Raw genomic sequence first — 21,516 nt, 5'->3', positions numbered from 1 at the left:
AATGAAGTTATAAAATTGAATTATTATTAAATTAAACTAATTTACTAAATAAAAGAATGTAACGTAATTTGAATTTTCTGACTCTCTTACTCTTTTACATTACCCTGACAACCTGCGAACGTGAAGCATGAGATAGAAAAAGATACATATATCTGTCCTTTTCTAACTCATGCTTTGCATCCGCGAACGACATTTGCCTTTAGAAAGAGTAAAAAACAAATGGAGGGAGAGAATACGTCAAAGTCACTAGATTGTTACTAGATCGCCGTTGACAATTGATCTCGCTAAAGGAAAAGTTGTCTATTGTGGACTCAACCTTAAAAGTTAAAAATTTCATTCACCAGGGTTGGACAGTTGACGCAAATAGAACACTGCCCAAATCAGGCATCTGGTACTTTACCTGAAAATTTACTTAGTGTAATGTGAATTAAACTGTTTTCATTAAAAAAGTGGATATGGCAAATCGACGGAATAATCGAGCTAGTGGTCCGTATTTTAATATTGAGACCTATGATGGTTATGATTACTACACAAATAAAACAACAGCAACAATGAAGTAAGTAAATTTGTTTTGCAATTGTCTTTTTTCATTTTGTTTAGAGATTTATTTACTTTTCTTTGAAAATGCTCTTTGTTATATCTTATATATGTGACGCGACACGAGAAAGAGACCTATTGTTAAAAAATCGATTTTGAGATTATGATGTTGATAGATTTTCCTTTGCTATTTTACGTGAAAAAATTAAAAGTTGAAAAACTTAAATAGTTTTAATAATATAAAGCCCGAAAGTTAAGCATTTGTGCGTAAATAGACAGGTTTTCTGCGCATGGCGTCGCTTTAGACGCTTCCCCTGTAGAGTTGTATCTACATAGCGAAAAAAGTGAGAAACGCGAGACGCAGACGCGAAAAATTGGCATGTATTTTTCTCGCGTTTGCGACACGCATTTCTCACTTTTTTTATATGTAGATGCAGCTTTAATGATGAATCCACACTTCGATCTAAGGGGCCAGTACCATGTTTGACGTTTTCACGCGACATGGGACGCGTGAAAAACGCTCATTCTGGCCGTTCCAGAATGAGCCAAAACGCAACGAAGACGCGACGCGTCCCAATGCTAATCAAATGGGGACGCGTCGCGTCTGCGTTTGCGTCGAGTCCATTCTGGAACCAACCTTTAGGGCAGGTTCTACAATTAGAAAGTAAGACGCGAAACGCGAGAAATTGCCATGTATTTTTCTCGCGTTTCGCGTTTGCGTCGCGCGTTTCTCACTTTTTTTTCGTATTGTAGGCTTGTTCCACAATGAGCCAAAACGCAACGCAGACGCGACGCGTCCCAATGCTAATCAAATGGGGATGCGTCGCGTCTGCGTTGCGTTTTGGCTCATTGTGGAACTAGCCGTAGAGGCAGGTTAGGGTGGAGTCCCATGACAGCGTTTTGCGTTGCGTCGTAATGTGAGAGAAAAAGATGCAAATATACGTTTGCTGCATTCTCTCTCATTACAACACAACGCAAAACACTGCCATGGGACTGTGGCCTTAAGATGCATATCATAGAAAGCACCACGAAAAAACGTCCCGCTTAGCTTCTTAGATCGAAGTGTGGATTCCCCATAAAATTCTCTTTTGCGACGATGGGTCCCTTTTCTCGTGTCGCGTCACATTATTATATTCGAAGCTTGATTCGAAGTATGGTTAAACTTGTATTGTTTTTAACTGTGTGTTGTTCTGACAGTTCGCTTCAATTATTTACAATTTTTTTAGCAATAATTCAATTACTTTAAATAAATAGTAGAATTCTTTTTAGGTATTCAATTTATTTCATAAATAATAATATTCATTGCAGGATTTAAATTATTTTTAATACAATTTTAATGGAATTCCTCGAAAAAGGTTATTATTCTCAAAAATTTTATTAAAATTTATCAAAAAAATGTAATTACTTTAGTAATCTTCGCTACAATATATTTATTGGAATTAAATATTATTTTCAATACATTTTTAATTAAATTTCTTTAAAGAATAAAATGATTTTCAAAAATTTTAACAATTCAATTTTTTTCAAAATAATTTTACTGAAATTCTTCGCAGAAATCCAATTATGTTTAAAAATTCACAAAAACTGTCGTCAAAATTTCAATTATCTTTATAAATAATACAATTTTTTTCCAAAATGAAATTATTTTCAAAACTTTTAATTAAATTCTTGGCAGAATTTCAATTATTTTTAATACAATTTTAATCAAATTGCTCGAAAAATATTCTTAAAAATTTTATTAAAATTTGTCAAGAGAATTCAATTATTTAAAAATTTGTTGATAAAATTCTTTATGAAACTTCAATTTTAATAAACATTCAATTGTTTAATAAAATATTTATTTTTGTAGTTAAATAATTCAATTCTCGTAGAATTTTCTAATAAATATTGATTTAAAAATGAATTTCAAATTGAAATCTTTGAAAATTTTAACTTTTCATACTTTTAATTAAGAATTCTGTATAGAATTTTTTCTTAATGGAATTTTTTTTAATTATTTGAAGTTTTTAATTTCTAATATATTTAATTGAATAATGTCAGAATAATTGAAATTTCGTAAAATTAAATTGTAAACAAAAGTATTTGAAAATTCACAAAAAAGTTTGTCGAAAATAAAACACGGTTTTAATTATTATTAAACATGATAAGAAAGCGATCACTCTGAGTCGAAGACTTGAAGTGATCGACATCTTCATATTTTTATAATTAGTATTCGCTTATATGTTATTGAATTTCAAATTTTTAAATATTTTAATTTCTATTAAAAAAATAATGATTAAATATTTACTTAAAAATGAAGTTAATGAAGTTATTATTATTTCGAAGAATTTTCGTTTTAAAAACCTGAAAAAATTCCGTTTTTTAACCTGGAAAACATGGAAAAGTCAGTGAATTTGAAAAGAGCAAAAGCGTGGCAACCCTATTCCAATTCTTTAATTATAAAATATAAAATTTTAACATATATTACAGTTTTCATGAAATGTTCCACAGATATTTTCTGCATTTTATTAAACGTATACTGTCATTCTGAAAAAAAATACTTTAAATTATTCAATGTAAAAAAAATATTCACATTCTGTGCCATGAAATAATGTATTTTTAATTAATTTTTTTTTTATTTTCTCAACTTAGAAAAATAATTATAAAAGAAGTGTTTGTAAATGTTGTAAAACATACTGATATTTTTGTTACAAATATAAAGTTAAATTATTCATAACTAATATATTTATTTAATTACCTATTATTATATAAGGTTATATTATATTACTGTTCCCCATTTTAAATATCTGTTCATAGTTTGTTTGGTTATTTTTTCTTTCTCTTCTGTTTTTAGATATCTTGTTTGTATAAAGAAAAGAATCCTGCATTGTCCTGGAAAAGGACAAGTAAACAGAGGAAACGTTTTCGTACTGACGGAAGCGCATAACCATCGGCCGAATTTACTAGATGGAGAAAAAAGGGTTTTTAGAGAAGAGCTATGTAATAGCATACGATCCCAGCCTAGTACCGTAAAAGAAACTTACAACCACATAAGTGAATTGTAAGTTTACATTATATTTCTAATATTTTTCTGTGGTACAGATTTCAATAAAGATTCTCGGTAGAAGTAAATGTAATATTTTCTTGTAGGGTTCAGTTAGACACTTTCGTGTTTTTTTCAAATAAATAATAATGCATTGTGCTAATTACAGGCTTCGCACTTTTTATAGATTTCACACACTAAAAGCTACTATTTCTATTTTTTAAGAATTTCCACTTCATTGAATTCGCTAATACTAGAAATCAAAAAACTATTATCAAAAATTATAATAAAATTGATGAAATTCATCCAAAATTCAATTATTTTAATAAATAATAAAATTTCCAAAGAAATTCAATTAATTTAGAATAGCATTATTTTCAAAAAAATTTCGAAAAAATCAATTATTTAACAAAATTTGTATACAATTCTTCAAAATAATTCAATTACTTTCACTAACAATAACATTTTTCATGGAAATTTTATTATTTTAAAAGATTTTTGATAAAATTGTAAGTAAGAATTCAAATATTTTCATAAATAATAAAACTCATCTAAGAATTTTAATTATTTTTAATACTATTTTAAATTAATTAATCGAAAAATTCAATTACTTTAACAAATAAAGTTTTCCACAAGAATTCAATTATTTAAAATAAAATTTTTCGCAAGAATTAAATTATTTTTATAAATATAAATATTTAAATAAAAAAATATGGAATGGAGTTTTTGTCCGTTTTGTGAAGTGTCTAAAACGAGTTTTTTTGGTCGTCAAGTTTAATTTTTCGATTGCTATTTTTTCACTACTTTTTTTAGTTTCACATTTTTCAGTTTTCTGATACACGCGGATGGGAACACTGGCTATTAAAAGTTTATTAAAAATATTCGCAATGGTCACAATTTAAAAAGCAATAAATAATCCCTCTTTAATTTCAGACAAAGAAAAAAATTTGGTCAAAAATTGTCCCAGTTACGAATTTTTTTTTACTTTTCAAATTTTTCGGTTTTTCTAATACGAGCGGGTGGAAACGCTGGCTAATAAAAGTTTATAAAAAAAATTCGCAATGGTCACCATTTCAAGAGCATTAATTTCTCCTTAAATTCTGACATTAAGAAAAATGTGGTTGAGAATTCTTCGAGTTATTAATTTTTTTGAACTTTTTCAAATTTTGCGGTTTTTCTAATACGAGCGGGTGTAAACGCTAGATATTAAAAGTTTATTACAAAAATTCACAATGGTCAAATTTTAAAAAGCAATAATTCTTCTTTAATTTCTGACAAAGAAAAAAAAATTTGGTAGAAAATTATTCGTGTTATCAATTTTTTTGGACTTTTTTCGAAACCAAATATTTCCAATCAAATTTTTTTTCTTGGTAAGAAATTAAGTAGGGATTATTGCTCTTTAAATTGTGCCCATTACGAATTCTTTTTATAACTTTTTAATAGTCAGTGTTCCCACTTTTTTTATCAGAAAACCGAAAATTCAAAAAAAGTAAAAAAACATTCATATCTCGAACAATTTTTGACCAAATTTTTTTTCTTGGTCAGAAATTGAAAGAGTATTATTGCTTTTCAAATTATGACCATTGCTAATTTTTTTAAATAAACTTTTAATAGCCAGCGTTCTCACCCGCCCTTTTCAGAAAACCGAAAAATGTGAAAAAGTCAAAAAAAATTGTCTGAAATTAAAGAAGGATTATTGCTTTTCAAATTATGACCATTGCTAATTTTTTTAAATAAACTTTTAATAGCCAGCGTTCTCACCCGCCCTTTTCAGAAAACCGAAAAATGTGAAAAAGTCAAAAAAAATTGTCTGAAATTAAAGAAGGATTATTGCTTTTTAAATTGTGACCATTGCGAATATTTTTAATAAACTTTTAATAGCCAGTGTTCCCACTCGTCCGTATCAGAAAACAGAAAAAGGTGAAAATTAAAAAAAAATAATAGGGGAGAGTCTCCAGTTGTGAGACGGGTTTCATTTTTGACCCGTAAATTGTAAACGGGTAAACAAAATTGTAAATAAAATACACCGTTCGAAAGGTAACAGAAATACGCAACTTTTATTAAAAGAAAGTGTAGTGTTTCGATGAACTCAGAAAATTTTACGATACATTTTCCGAGCACATCGCTTTTTTCAAAAAAAAAAAAAAAATGTCTCCAGTTGTGAGACACTCATTAAAAAGTGCTAAAATTTAATAAGTTTGGCATAAAACGTTATGTTTAGTAGAAATAATTAAATATATTAATAATATATATTATTATATACTAAATAATAATATTTATTCGCCAAAATATGTCTATCAAATAAACATCATTTAATAGCTTCAACAAGAGCAATAAAATTGATTTCTTCTGAATCAATTGACTTTTTTCCACTTGACATGCCCAAAAATACTAGAAAAAGAAATGAAAACAACATTTAAATAGTATGCCTGCAAAGTCGTATTTTTTATGCTGCCCAGATGGGTGTTGACACCGTCTCACAACTGGTGATATGCTGTGTCTCACGCCCAGAAATTGGCGCTATTTTGAAAAAGGAAAATTAAATTATTTTCAACCGTAGATTGGAACAATGCAATATTGCATCACAAAATATAAGGAAAACACTAAAAGAAAATGCATTACATTTACCTTTTCCAATTAATTAACTTGGAAAAAAGTACTTTACATTTATTGAAAAAACGCTTTTTAGTCGATTATCACACACAGTGTTGGTATTTAACAAAAACAGTTTATATATCCGCTTCGGCGTACACGAAAAAGTTGGCTCATATAAAAAGAAATGTTTTTATATAAACCAATCGTCTTTTTAATATTGCATGTTAAAAAAAATTGACTGTCTCACAACTGGAGGTGTCTCACAACTGGAGACTCTCCCCTAATACTTTAATTTAATGAATGATTATTAATTGAATTTTATAAAGAGTCACATTCTAATGTATTCATATTTCTTAGGGCGAAGGATAATAATTAAAATTTTCATTACTTAATTTAAAAAAAGATACACTTAAAAGTTTTTTAAAATTTATATTGAATTGTCGCAGTTTTTTTTAACTTATGAAAAATAAGATTTTTGAAATTTTTTAATTCTATTGTTTCAAGATAATTGAATTTTTATAAACAAACAATTGCAAACTTTTTGAATAATTGAAATTTCCTTACATTGTATTGAAAACTATATTTTTCAGTCATGAAGAGGCAGCAATCAGTGTGCAGTTCAAGTCGGTAGAGAGGTCGATGTACAGGTGGCGAAATACTCACAGGCCACCAAATCCAAATTCCATTGAACAATTTATGGAATTAATCAACAGTGATCAGTGGAATAGCGTAAAAAGATATCAGGATGGCGATGTTATGTTTAGATGCATTACAGGGCGGGATTTCTGCAAATCTATCATAATGATGGACCATCATTTTGCAGGACAACTGCTACGGGGAGATAGCGTTGTATTTTTACACACATCACAAACAGTGATACCAGCTGTACTCCCTTTTCACCAGCTGGTATCATTTATGTGTTTAAAAGACAAATATGTAAGTATAGTTGTATACCGATTCACTCCAAAAATTATTAGATACTCAAAAAAATGTTCTATTACATTTATTTACGAATTTGTTTAACTGTAAAATTATTCGAAAACAGCAATAACTTTTTTTTAAATATTTAATCATTATTATTTTTCCATAGGAATTAAGATTTTCAAAACATTCAAATTCAAATCTTTTTGAAATTCCACAATTTATAATAATTAAAGATGCTAGTGATAAGATCATTATTTTCTACTATAAAAAATATTTTTACTGTAACTTCTTTAAAATTATTTTCATAATTTTAATTCAATTATTATTTTCTCGAATTTTGAACTAAAATTCTTCTTTAAATCAATTATTTACAATAATTTTTAAACTTTTTTAAAATTCAATTATTTCTAATAATTTAAGCTATAATGCTTTTAAAATTCAATTATTATGTCAAATTTTAAATAAAATTAATGTTTAAACCATTTTTCATTAGAAAATTATACGAGAATTCATTTATTTACATACAGAAATAAATAATAAATTTATATTGAATAATTGAATGTTTTTAAATATTGAATTCTCATAAAGAATTTTGATACAAATTTTTTTAAATAATTAAATTCTTTTAGAAATTTTTATTTAAAATAGTAGATATTGAATATCATTGAATTTTGGAAAATTCTTGCAAATAATTGAAATCTTTAAAAGAATTTTATTAAAATTTTTGAAAATAATTGAATTTCGAAGAAGAATTTTATTATTTATAAAGAAAATTAGAATTTTGACGAGAAGTTCTTTAAATTTTTTAATAAAATTGAATTTCTGCGAAGAATTTTGTAAGTTTTGAAAGTAATTGAATGTTTGCAATTATTTGAAACTTCTCCAAAATTAAATTTTTTTTTAGTGTTTTTAACCAAAATTCCTCGTTAATTTCTTTATTTTTAATAATTAATTAAATATAGGTATATATTAAAAAATTTAACTAATTTCAGAATAATTGAATTTCTGCAATAATTTGTAGGTGTTGTAATTTGTATTTTGTAATTTTTTAATAATTTTTCAAAAAGTTTTTTGAGAATTTTCAAATTTATTTGTTTACAATTCAATGTTTACAAAATTTCAATTATTCTGAAAAACTTCAATTTTTTATAAGAAAATAAAAACTTCAAATAATTTCAAAAGAAATTTAATGAAACTTTCTCAAAAAAAAGTAATTCCACAGAATTGTTAGTTAAAAATATGAAAAATTCAGATTTTCAAAGATTTTAATATGAAACCTTTTTAATTCACTTTAAAGAATAATTGCATGTTTCTTAAAATTGAAATCTTTTGACAAATTTTAGTAAAAATTTTAAGAATAATTATATTTTTCGAGGAATTCGATTAAAATTGTATTAAAAATAAATGAAATTGAATCCCTGTAAAAATTTTATTATTTATGAAAATAATTCAATGATTGCGAATAAATTTATAAAATTTTTTTTATTATTTTATGAAAATATTGAAAGGTTTGCTTAGAATTTTATTAATTTTTTTTTTAAATAATCGAATTCTTTTGGAGATTTTTTGTTAAAATAGTAGATATTAAAAAATATTGAATTGAGGACAATTTTTAAAAATTATTGAAATTTTGCCATGAATTTTATTAAAATTTTTGAAAATAATTGAGTTTCGAAGAAGAATTTTATTATTTACAAAGAGAATTAAAATTTTGACGAGAATTTCTTTGAATTTTTGAATATAATTAAATTTTTGCGAAGAATTTTATTATTTTTGAAAATAATTGAAATTTTATTAAATTTAAGATTAAAATCCTTTCAAGTTCATCTATTTAATATAAAAAATAAATAAAATTATTCATTAAATAATTTCTAAGTTATAATTTTTAATGATGGTTTTTCGAGAATTAAGTTATTTAAATAGAAATTATTGTCAGAAATGGAAAAAAATGAAGGTTTTGGATTACAATTTTTGTTTTTTCTAGAAAAAAATATTAATAATAATTCTATAACATTGAGTCTAAATTTTTTTATTACACTTTGAAAAATATTTCAAAAAAAGAAAATCTCGTTTATTTTTTATTAGAAAAAGGTGAAAAAGGGGACAAATCAGCAAAAAAGGGGAAAAAGGTGACATATCGTCAAAAAATGCGATAAAATTGAAATAAGGGGACAAAAAGAGGAAAAGGGGATTAACTGTGATGCCTGAAATAATTATTTATATTTTTGTATTTAAGTAATTGAATTCTCGTAGAACTTTCAAACAAGAATTGATTTAAAAAATAAATTTCAGATAAAATTGTAAATAATAATTAAACATTATTGTTTAAATGTTAATAATAATTTACAGAATAATTGAATTCTCGTAGAACTTTCTAACAAGAATCGAATTAAAAATAAATTTTAGATAGAAATTAATTAAATTTCAAAAGATTTTAAATTGTCCATCTTTGAAAGTTTTAATTGTTGTAAAACTGTAAGAATATTTAAATATATTTAGTTTAAAAAATTCTTATTTTACTATTTTCCTAAAAAATGATTAAAGTTTTAAACAATTTTATTAAAAAATTCAACAACGCAGAGATATTATCCAGGTATTGAAATTTGGAAATTATGAAAAAGAATTAGTCGTTTGAAAAATTAAAATTAACATTTTTTGATGATTGTTAAATTCCTGTAAATAAATTGAAAAGATTAAATTGAATTTCAAGTTAAAGTTTCAGTCAAATTTAATTTTTCGATAGATACTTTTTACTACTTTTTTCATTCATAAAGCTACTTTTTGATACTTTTTTTAAATTTACAATCGAGTGTAAAGCCTGAAATATAAATTTTTCGTACTTTTAACTACTAATTGATTTAAATAAGAGTATTTTAGTTAAAAATTCTATATTCAGGGGAACATATCTTCGGCAGACACCCTGCCAGGGATATCCAAATTGCCGCAAACAAATAAATTTCTCAGGATGTCCCTGTGATATCTTGAATATCTCGGTGTTGTAAAGGGACCTTAAACACTACTTCCAAAGAGAATTTATTGAACTTTTAATTGGTGTCTATAATTTTCTAAATTTCCTTAAAAACTTGTTCTTTGAAATGAAACAATTCTGACATCTCAAAACATCTACAATAAAATAAAAAAAATTGTTTTGCAAATTTTGTGAAAAAAATACTTATCTTTTCACGTTTTTTGTTTCTTACGTTATAATAAACATTTTAAATAATTTCAAAATAAAAATGTATCTTTTTTTGAAAAATTTGCCTCGTTTAGAAAAAGTGATAATAAAATTTATCATAGCAGAATTTTTTTAAGGAATAGAGAAAAAGTTATATAAATATTAGAGATGTGCAGAAAGCTCGAAAGGTCGAGCCGAGCCGAGCCGAAATTTTTTCGAGCCGAGCCAAGCCCAAGCCGGCTCGATGTATCGAGTACTCGATTAAATTCGAGTACTCGAATGGATTCGAGCTTTTAAGTTACTGAAAAAACTATTAATAAGTAGAAAATTTCGAATTAATTCGAACAACTGAATCAATAAAGTAAATAAAACTTCAATTTGAAAGTGTATTTCTATTTGCTAATTATAATACATATATGCGAAAATTATATGAATTTTCTCTAGAACTCGAATTTACTCAAGAGCCCGAAAAAATTCGAGTGCTCGAAAAATTCACTTGAGTACTCGAAACTATTCGAGATTTTTATACAGCTCGGCTCGAACTCGGCTCGAGCTCGAACTGATTAGGCTCGGCTCGGGTCGAAAAATGAAAAGCTCGATCGAGCTTCGAGCTTTTTGCACACCTCTAATAAATATAAAGAGTATTTAAAAGTTCATTAAATAACTGATCACAAACATATTTTTAATTATTATAATATTATATAGGTCATTCCATGCGCTTGGGCGTTAATGGAAGACGACACGGAGGAGTCATTCGTTGCCGTATTTGAAGAAATGAAAACGCTTTTACCAAGAATGGTAATCACAGAAATTTTTGCAACGTTTGGAAAGGACTTACACAGCAGCCTTAGAGCACAATTTCCAGATGCTGTCATTCATGGTAGTTTCTACTACTATTTGCAAGTATGACATTATTATTAATAAAAACAATTCTCCAATTTAATGACAATTAAATTAACTCAGGGTTGCCACAAAAATTTAACTTTGTTTTTCCCAGACTTTTCTTTGATTTCCATAAAGAATTTTGACTGTTTCCCTGACCCTAAAGAATATTCTGATTCCCTCTAAAAATTATTAGATAAACTAAGAAAAATGTTCTAATATATTTATTTAAGAATTCCTTTTATTAAAAAATTATTCGAAAACATCAATAACTTTAATTTTAAATAAATATTTCATTATTATTTTTCCGTAGGAATTAAAATTTTTCAAAACATTCAAATTCAAATCTTCTTTAAATTGAACATATAAGAATTTTATTATAAACAAGAAGAAGTCAATCACGATTTCTTGATGATCGATTTCTTCATGCTTTTATAATAATTAAAGATAACCCAGTGATAAAATTATTATTTTATAATAATGCTCTTAATATTAATATTTGAAAACATTTAATTTTTTAAGGAAGTTAATTAAAATTTACTGATATTTATTATATTAAAAAATATTAAAACTATTATTGAAAGTAATTGAAAACTTTTTGAAGAATTTTATTAAAATTTGAAAAAATAATTGAATTCATGCGAAGAATAAAGTTTTGTTTAAATAATTGAAATTTTGCCAAGATTATTATAAAAATTTTTGCCAATAATTGAATTCTTGAGAAGAATTTAGCTACGTATTAATAAAGATAATTTAATTGATATTTATCAAAATAATTAAATTTTGGAAAAGAATTTTATTATAATTCAATTAAATAATTTATATTATAAGGAGAATTTTGTTGTTTATCAAAATAGTTAAATTCTTTTGCAGAATTATTTAAAAAAAATTTTAAATAATTGATTTCCTGCGAAGAATTAAAAGTTATATATGAAAATAATTGAATTATTGCAATGCATTTTATTATTTTATTGAATAATTGAATGTTTCTTAAAATTAAATTCTTTCGTCAAGTTCTAATAAATTTTTTAAGAATATTTGCATTTTTCGATGGAATTTATTTAAAATTGTATGAAAATAATTGCATTCCTACATGAAATTTTATTATTTATAAAAAGAATTAAATGTTATCATAGAATTGTATCAAAATTTTCAATAATTAAATCTTTTGTTAAAAATAGTAATATTGAAAAACATTGAATTGCGAAAAACTTTTGAAATTTTGCAAAGAAGTTTATTTAAAATTTTTAAAATAATTTAATTTTTGGCGGAAAATTTTGCGAGTTGTAATTAAATATAATTGAATTCTTGACGAGATATTCGTTAAAATTTTTTTAAATAATTTAATTTTTGTGAAGAATTTTGTTATCTTACAATGCAATTGCGTTGAAACATTTGAAATAATTAAATAATATTAAAAAATTCATTTTAGTTTGAAATAGAAAAAAATTTTGAAGGTTTTGTATTAGAATTCATGGTGGTTTCATAGTTTATGGGACAAACCAGGTTTTTAGAATTATTCTAAAAATTTAATTTTTTACAGTACTTTTAATAAAAATCCCTGACTCTTCCCTGATTTCCATGACCAATTCTGCTTTCCTAGACTTTTCCCTGAATTCCCAGACCCATGGCAACCCTGTAATTATAAAAAGGACCAACATTTTGTTTATTTCATGCGTACTTATGGCAACAGGAGCATTTCAAAAATATAAACTTTTTTATTAGAATTTTTAGGTTGACTGCTTTGCGTATGATGCGCAATTTCAAACACTTATTTTATGTAATTTCTTTTTCAAGGAACTTTACAAAGTCATCATGGATTTAAATTTAGACTCTAGACTTCACGAGGAACATGACGAAGTAAAAGATCTTCTGCTTCTTGTAATGTCATTGCCTTTGCTTCCAGAAGAAGACATAGAAGAAGCATATATTGAAATTGGTTCAAATGTTGATCCACAAATTTTAACATTAGTTGAGAACTTCACCAACTACTTTGAAGATGCGTGGATCGAAGGCGTCAGGCCACCTTCCTTCTCAATGTACAGAGATCAGAAGGGATTAAGTGATGCATTCATGGCTTATGAAAGCAGAATAAACACAAAAATTGGCGGTAACACCAATGTTTGGGCTTTCACCAGTAAGTAACTTCTTTTAGTTTGATAACCTTTAAAAAAATTTTAATTAAATGAACGTTATATGTGACGCTCCCCTAGAAAAGGAGCCTTATTTACTCTAGTAATAAGGTCCCATTTCTCGTAGAGCATCACATATATTAAAATTCATTGAAATAATTAAAACATTTTCATAAATAATAAAAAGTTTCCGAGCAAATTAATAATTCTCAATTTCATTAAATTTTTCGCAAAAAAAACAATTATTTTTAAAAATATTATTTAAATTTAATTATTTTCAAGAGTTTTAATAAAAATTCTTGTCAAAAATTGAATTATTTTCATAAACAATACAATGTTTCGGAGAAATTCAATTATTAACAATACAATTTTAGTTAAATTTCTCGAAAAAATACAATTGTTTTTAAAAATATTATTTAAATTTTGCTAATTAGTCGATTTTTGGAAGAAAGGTGAATAAAACACATTCACTTTTTTAACGACGATGTGTCGGAGGCACGGTTAGCCACCATCATCAGGTCACTTTATTAAAATCTGAACCAATTCAAAACAAATAAAAAAAAACAGAAAAAACTACAGAAAATTTTTAAAAAAATTAACAAATTATAAAAAATTAAATTTTAATATCTACCTAATTAAAAGTGATTGCACTAAACATTACGTCAAAGACTGAAAATTAAAAAAATTAATTTTGAATTTTTAAAATTAAAATTAAAAATCACGAACATGGTAATTGTAAGTGATTAGTCAAACTGAATGTCGCGGTGACAATTTTCGTATTATATACAGAAACGCAGGTGAATGAACTTTCATCGAAATATTATGAATATAATCATTGTTTCAATTTATTTAGTAAAGGAAAATACGCATTACTGAGGAATTGTACATCTTCCTTCTTGTTATTTGTTAATAGTAAATTCATTGCTTTTAATATGAATCATTTCTGAAATTAATCTTTTTTTATATGAACATTTTCCTAATGTTTAGTGCAACCACTTTTAATTAGGTAGATATTAAAATTTAATTATTTATAATTTGTTAATTTTTTAAAAATATTCTCTGTAGTTTTTTTTGTTTATTTCGTATTTGTTTAGAATTTGTTCAAATTTTAATAAAGTGACCTGATAATGGTGGCTAACCGTGCCTCCGAAACGTCGTCGTTAAAAAAGTGAATGTGTTTTATTCACCTTTCTTCCAAAAATCGACTAATTAACAAATGATATAAATATATATGGAAGAAAAAAATACTCTTTAATTAAAATTATTTAAATTTAATTATTTTCAAGAGTTTTAATAAAAATTCAATTATTTTTAACAGTATTAATAGAATTCATAGAAAAATTTAAATTTCTTTGTAAAGAATAAAATTCTTGGAAAAAATTAAATTATTTTTATTAAGAACAAAATTCTTGACAAAAACTGATGTATTTTCATAAAATTTAAAATTCTTGTCAAAAATTGAATTATTTCCATAAACAATACAATGTTTCTGAGAAATTTAATTATTAACAATATTAATTATTAACAATACAATTTTAGTTAAATTTCTCGAAAAAATACAAATGTTTTTAAAAGTATTATTTAAATTTAATTATTTTAAAGAGTTTTAATAAAAATTCAATTATTTTTAACAATTCAGTAATATAATGCATAGAAAAATTAAAATTACTTTGTAAAGAGTAAAATTCTTGGCAAAAACTGATGTATTTTTGTAAAATTTTAAATGTTTGGCAAAAATTTAATTATTTTTATAAGCAATAATAATCTTTTGAGCAATTCAAATATTTTTAGTACAATTTTGATTAAATTTTTCGAAAAAGTACAATTATTCTTAAAAATATTATTTAAATTTAATTATTTCCAAGAGTTTTAATAAAAATTCAATTATTGTCAACAATTTGTAATGATCAAAATTTTTAGCAAAAACTAATGTGTTTTTGTAAAATTTAAAATTCTTGTTAGAAATTAAATTATTTTTATAAGCAATAAATATCTTTTGAGCAATTCAATTATTTTTAATACAATTTTAATTAAATTTCTCGATAAAATACAATTGTTTTTATAAATATTATTAAATTTAATTTTTTCAAGAGTTTTAATTAAAATTCAGTTATTTTCAACAATTCAGTAATAAAATTCATAGAAAAATTAAAATTACTTTGTAAAAATCAAAATTCTTGGCAAAAACTCAATTACTTTTATAAAAAACAACATTCTCTTTAAAAATTTAATCATGTTTGTAAAAAATGAAATTCTTTTGAGAAATTCAATTGTTTCTAATATTTTTAATAATAATTCAATTATTTTAAACAATTTAGTGATTTTATAATTTTATCAAATAATACATTTTATAAATAAATAATTTATCCCTATCCATATGGTGACAACACCCGTTTCTACTATAACATTATTATTTACAGAATCCATCGTTAAGCTTCAAAAACAAATCTATAATGATCATTCTCGAAGGAATGAGGGTTTATCAAGTAATATTCAAACCCCCAGGATTGTTACAAAAAGCATGTCAGCCAGCATTAGAAGAATTTGGAATGATTATGACGATCAATACTTGTCAGTGCCTGAATTTTTGTTGAATGTTGCTCACATTTGTGTCATCTCAACGATTAATTATTTATCAGTTAGTTTAGAATACAGAAGAGGGGCAGCTGATTTAACAAGACTGGTTCGAGCTCGTATTGTTCAACAGGAACAAGGCTTCTTGGATGAGGATGGTAATTTTATTTTAGAAATTTTAATCTTTTGGTGGTGGTAAAAATGTAGCAGAAACACGTCACAATAATTTAGACGGTTTAAAATTTGTCATTAATAATTGTTTAAATAATCTTAGTTAAAATATATTTAATTGTTTAGGAAATGAAGATATAATGGTGGATGCTCCTCCACCTGATGATGCTGTCGACCCACTAAATGTTGCAGTTGCTCCTGAAAACGACGAAAACAACAACAATAACAACGATTAGTTTCTTAATAACTCGAGGAACACAAGTTCTGATGCAAGCAATTAATTAGACGGATTTTTTTTCGTCTTGAATTGTACCATTTGAAAACAAATTTTTTAAATTTTTATAATTTTTATAATATATGTTTATAAAATGTTAATAAACAAATATGTCCTTCACGTCGTAAACGCTTGGGACAAACTCAGTAAAGAGAATCATCCTACATCATTTGAATTTTTGAATGAAGTTATTGCAATTTGCATTAATCCCGTATTGGAATACTTCAACAGTTTCCATGTGTAATAAATTGTTTAAAAATTAAAATAAGAGAAAAGGTTGTCATCAAGTACATATTATACCATTTATGTCCTTCAATACTTTTTTTTTTATTCATTTATAATAATATTAAAAATTTTTGTTAATAAACCTAAATGTTTAAAATAAAAAAGGACTTGATAAACTTAACCATGGCGTCCGCAAAATCTTGTTTAGAAACAAGACTAATACAGGTATACAAGATTTTTTTATATGATATCGGAGTAGTTTCCGATGTATTTGTGTGCGCTGAATATGATCCGGGGTTCCAAAATTGCGTATCACGTGAGAATTTTGAGAAAAGTTTGGTTTCAAACACGTTTCAAAAAACGTGTTTTTCAGGGTTATCATTATTTTTGTTCTCCTAAACCTGACGTGCTGGAGACTTCTAATTAGGCATAATTTAAAGCTTAAATTGTACACTACAGAACTCATATCCGTAAAACTGAAAAAAATTACAGTCAAAAAACAGACTTAAAGCAGTTAAAGCCACCAAAAAACAAGTTTTTAGGGGTTTCCAATAATTTTTTTCTTCTAAATCTGACGTGCTAGAAACTTCTAAATAAGCTTAATTTAAAACTTCAATCACACACTACAATACCCATATCCGTAATACTTTAAATTAAATTTCAAAACCTTTTGAAAAGTTTTTTTTGAAAGTGCCGAAGAAAAAAGTTTTTTGGTCACTTGAAGTCCATTTTTTGAAAAAAAAATGTAATTCTCTTAGAGTCTTACGGATGTGGGTTTTGTAGTGTAGGATTTAAGTTTTAATTTAAGCTAAATTAGAAATTTACAAACACTTCAGATTTAGGAGAAAAAAAATTTTAAAACGCAATATACCTAAACTTTAATAATATATAATGATATAAGAAAATGGGTCAGAATTTTCCAAACGGATCAGGTTAAACTGAATAAATTTTTATAAAAAAAATAACTTTTTGTTTCTCAATGTGGTTCTAAAAAATCCTAGAAAAAAATAAATAAAAAAATTTTTTTTTTGTAAAACTTAATAAATTAACAAATTGAATTTTTTAATAGTGCTAAATTAAGAAAAATTATTTTTTTTGTTCCAGTTAACGGATTTAAAAATTAAATCCAAATTGTTTTTTTCGTCTTGAATAGTAGTATTGGAAAACAAATTTGTTTTAAAATTTTTCTAACTTTTTATATTATATGTTTATACATGGTTTATACATGGTTATCCTGGAAAAAGTATGGAATTTAGAAAAGGATAACTATGGAAAAACTGAAAATAGAATAGTATTTAAAAAAATTTCTGGAATTTTACCTGTTTTTAAAAATTTTTAACAAAATTTTAATTTAAAATTATTATTCAATGATTTTTATAAATAATAACATTTTTTTACAGGGATCCAAATAATTTATATGAGTATATAATAAAAAAATCATCGCAGACTTTCAATTATTTTTAATTTTTAATAAATTTTTAATTAAATTTCTTAAAAAAATTGGATTATTTTCATAAATAATGAAATTCTTTGTAACAATAACATTTTTTTCAAAATAATCTTCATAAAATACTTCGTAGAAATTTAATTAATTTAAAAAAATGGTCAAAATTCAATTATTTTCAATGTCTACTATTTCAATAAAATTTTACAAAATAATTCAATTATTTAAAAAGAAATTTTAATAAAATTCGTCTCAGAAATTCAATTATTTTTAAAAAAATTTCCTTATTTTAATGATTTTTAATATAATTTTAATAAAAATTTTTAAAAGAATAGAATTATTTAAAAAAAGTTTTGATAAAATTCTATGCAAACATTTAAGTAATTATTTTTATGAATAATAAAAATTTCACAAGAATTCAACTATTTACAAATTTTTTTATAATTTTCCTTATAAAAATTCCATTTTGAAAATCTCGTAGAATTTTCTAATATATATTGTTTTAAAAATGAATTTCAGTTAAAATTTAAAATTATAATTGAATATTGAAAGCATTATTATAACGTGGATTTTTATAAATAATTTAATTTGAATAATTTCAAATTTAAATCTTTGAAAATTTGAACTTTTCATACTTTTAATTAAGAATTCTGTAGAATTAATTTTTTTCAAAATGTTTAATGGAATTTTTTTAACTATCTATGGTTTTTAATTTCTAATATACATTTAATTGAGGAATGTCAGAATAATTGAAATTTCATAAAATTAAATTGTAAAAACGAGAATTTGAAAATTCTTAAAGAACTTTTTCAAAAATTATTTTAAAAAATTGACCTAAAGAAGAATTTTAGTTAAAAATTCTAGAAATGAATCATGGTAATGATTGAAAATAATTTTTGAAGTAACAAAGTAGTAAGTTTGAATTATTATAAGTGATTGAATTTCAAATTTTTGAATATCTTAATTTCTATAAAAAAAAATAATGATTAAATATTTATTTAAAAATGAAGTTATTGATATTTTCGAATAATTTTCGTATTAAAAACCTGGAAAAATTCCGTTTTTTAACTTGGGAAACCTGTAAAAGTCAGGGGATTTGAAAAGAGCAAAAGCGTGGTACTATTTAAAATTGTTTAGAGCCTAAAAATTTTATCGGATTGACATATTCTTAATTTTAAATTAAAGGGAATAAAATTTCTAAGAGATCCCTTGAAACCATTGTTTTAATATTTAATTGTTTATATTTTTTTGTTACTCAATGTTAACAATTTACAATATAATTTTTTTCAGAAATAATAAATAATTATTGCTAATAAAATAACAATGATGATTATTAACTTTAAAACCATTTTCTACTAAAAAAATATAGAGTATTTAAATGAACATAAATTTGTCTGTAAAAACAATTTTTTCTTATTAAGACTGATCAAAGCTATCTAATTATTAATTAACATTGTTTGAAATAATTTAAATAAGTTGTATTATGCATTATTATTTATCTGGTTGTATTATTATTATATTGGAGTAATTTACATTCATTTTAATTATGTGCAATGGAAACATAAAGAAATAAACATGATTCATTACAAATATATTGTAAATTGTTATCCTGAAGTAAAAAAAAATATTAACAATTAAAAATTTAAAAACGGTATCAAAGGAATCCCTTAGAAATTTTATTCCTTTTAATTTAAAACCAACAATATTCAAATCCGATAAAATTTGTAGGCTCTAGACCATTTTGAACAGAAAATTGTAAAAAATAAATTTGTTTATTAACATTTAATAAACACATAATATAAAAAATTAAAAAACAAAAAATATTTCCAAATTGTGTAATAAAAGACGAAAAAAACGCATTTTTCGATTTTTAAATCCGTCAAGTAGAACTCGAGAAAAAAAATGTTGAATTTAGCACCACAAACTTATTAACAGCTTAAAATATCAAAAAAAGGATTTGAATTTCGCGCACAAAACAACTAAGAATTGTATTGAATGCCATCTATGTCATCAACTATATCCATATAGAGTGTACACTCACTCATAAAATATTATAAAAATTTTTTCGTAAAAATGCCTTTTCGCAAAAATGACATTTCGCAAAATTGAAAATTCGCAAGAATGAATTTTCGGAAAAATGACAATTCGTAAAAATGACATTTCGCAAAAATGTCTTTTCGAAAAAATGACAATTCGTAAAAATGACATTTCGCAAAATTGACATTTCGCAAAATTGACTTTTCGCAAAAATGACTTTTCGCAAAAATGACTTTTCGTAAAAATGACTTTTCGCAAAAATGACTTTTCGGAAAAATGACATTTCGCAAAAATGACATTTCGCAAAAATGACATTTCGCAAAAATGACAATTCGTAAAAATGACATTTCGCAAAATTGACTTTTCGCAAAAATGACATTTCGTAAAAATGACTTTTCGCAAAAATGACAATTCGTAAAAATGACATTTCGCAAAATTGACTTTTCGCTAAAATGACTTTTCGTAAAAATGACATTTCGCAAAAATGACATTTCGCAAAAACGGCTTTTCGCAACAATGACAATTCGTAAAAATGACATTTCGCAAAAATGACTTTTCGCAAAAATAACTTTTCGTAAAAATGACATTTCGCAAAAATGACTTTTCGCAAAAATGACATTTCGCAAAAATGACTTTTCGCAAAAATGACAATTCGTAAAAATGACATTTCGCAAAATTGACATTTCGCAAAATTGACTTTTCGTAAAAATGACTTTTCGAAAAAATGACTTTTCGGAAAAATGACTTTTCGCAAAAATGACATTTCGGAAAAATGACATTTCGCAAAAATGACAATTCGTAAAAATGTCGATTCGCAAAATTGACTTTTCGCAAAAATGACATTTCGTAAAAATGACTTTTCGCAAAAATGACAATTCGTAAAAATGACATTTCGCAAAATTGACTTTTCGCAAAAATGACTTTTCGTAAAAATGACTTTTCGCAAAAATGACATTTCGGAAAAATGTCATTTCGCAAAAATGACAATTCGCAAAAATAACATTTCGCAAAAATGGCTATTCGCAAGAATGGCTTTTCGCAAAAATGACATTTCGCAAAATTGACTTTTCGCAAAAATGACATTTCGCAAAAATGACAATTCGCAAAAATGACATTTCGCAAAATTGACTTTTCGCAAAAATGACTATTCGCAAAAATGACTTTTCGTAAAAATGACTTTTCGCAAAAATGATATTTCGGAAAAATGATATTTCGCAAAAAATGACAATTCGTAAAAATGACATTTCGTAAAAATGTCGATTCGCAAAAGTGACAATTCGTAAAAATGGCGATTCGCAAAAGTGACTTTTCGCAAAAATGACTTTTCGTAAAAATGACATTTCGCAAAATTGACTTTTCGCAAAAATGACATTTCGTAAAAATGACTTTTCGCAAAAATGACAATTCGTAAAAATGACATTTCGCAAAATTGACTTTTCGCTAAAATGACTTTTCGTAAAAATGACATTTCGCAAAAATGACATTTCGCAAAAACGGCTTTTCGCAACAATGACAATTCGTAAA

At 24.7% G+C, this 21,516-nt stretch overlaps 2 protein-coding genes across 3 annotated transcripts in view; both read left to right on the top strand.

Moving 5' to 3' along the window:
• LOC122510420 (plexin-B) overlaps positions 1-21,516 on the top strand; it is a 64,254-nt gene that overhangs the window by 18,173 nt on the left and 24,565 nt on the right. The window lies entirely within an intron of this gene.
• Positions 1,689-16,300, top strand: LOC122510422. 2 transcript variants are annotated; one of them, XM_043625057.1, is made up of 7 exons: positions 1,689-1,806; positions 3,371-3,577; positions 6,745-7,090; positions 10,959-11,156; positions 12,933-13,272; positions 15,688-15,999; positions 16,139-16,300. In XM_043625057.1, the coding sequence occupies exons 3-7, from the start codon at positions 6,794-6,796 to the stop codon at positions 16,246-16,248; spliced, it is 1,257 nt and encodes a 418-aa protein (XP_043480992.1). In that variant the 5' UTR covers positions 1,689-1,806; positions 3,371-3,577; positions 6,745-6,793; the 3' UTR covers positions 16,249-16,300. The 2 variants fall into 2 exon arrangements, with proteins under 2 accessions (XP_043480992.1, XP_043480990.1); XM_043625055.1 differs by lacking the exon at positions 1,689-1,806 and adding an exon at positions 1,832-1,892.

This window comes from Leptopilina heterotoma, unplaced genomic scaffold (genome assembly GCF_015476425.1).
Source record: "Leptopilina heterotoma isolate Lh14 unplaced genomic scaffold, ASM1547642v1 Lhet_68, whole genome shotgun sequence".
NCBI classification, from domain to species: domain Eukaryota; kingdom Metazoa; phylum Arthropoda; class Insecta; order Hymenoptera; family Figitidae; genus Leptopilina; species Leptopilina heterotoma.
The sequence above is the reverse complement of the archived record's forward strand: the minus strand, read 5'-3'. Positions and strand labels throughout refer to the sequence as shown.

Excerpts from the sequence above, each read along its gene's own strand:
- LOC122510422 (XM_043625057.1), top strand. The coding sequence starts at position 6,794 with ATGTACAGGTGGCGAAATACTCACAGGCCACCAAATCCAAATTCCATT. Across the intron at positions 13,273-15,687 it reads CAATGTTTGGGCTTTCACCA|AATCCATCGTTAAGCTTCAA; the intron begins GTAAGTAACTTC and ends TATTATTTACAG. Across the intron at positions 16,000-16,138 it reads AGGCTTCTTGGATGAGGATG|GAAATGAAGATATAATGGTG; the intron begins GTAATTTTATTT and ends TTAATTGTTTAG.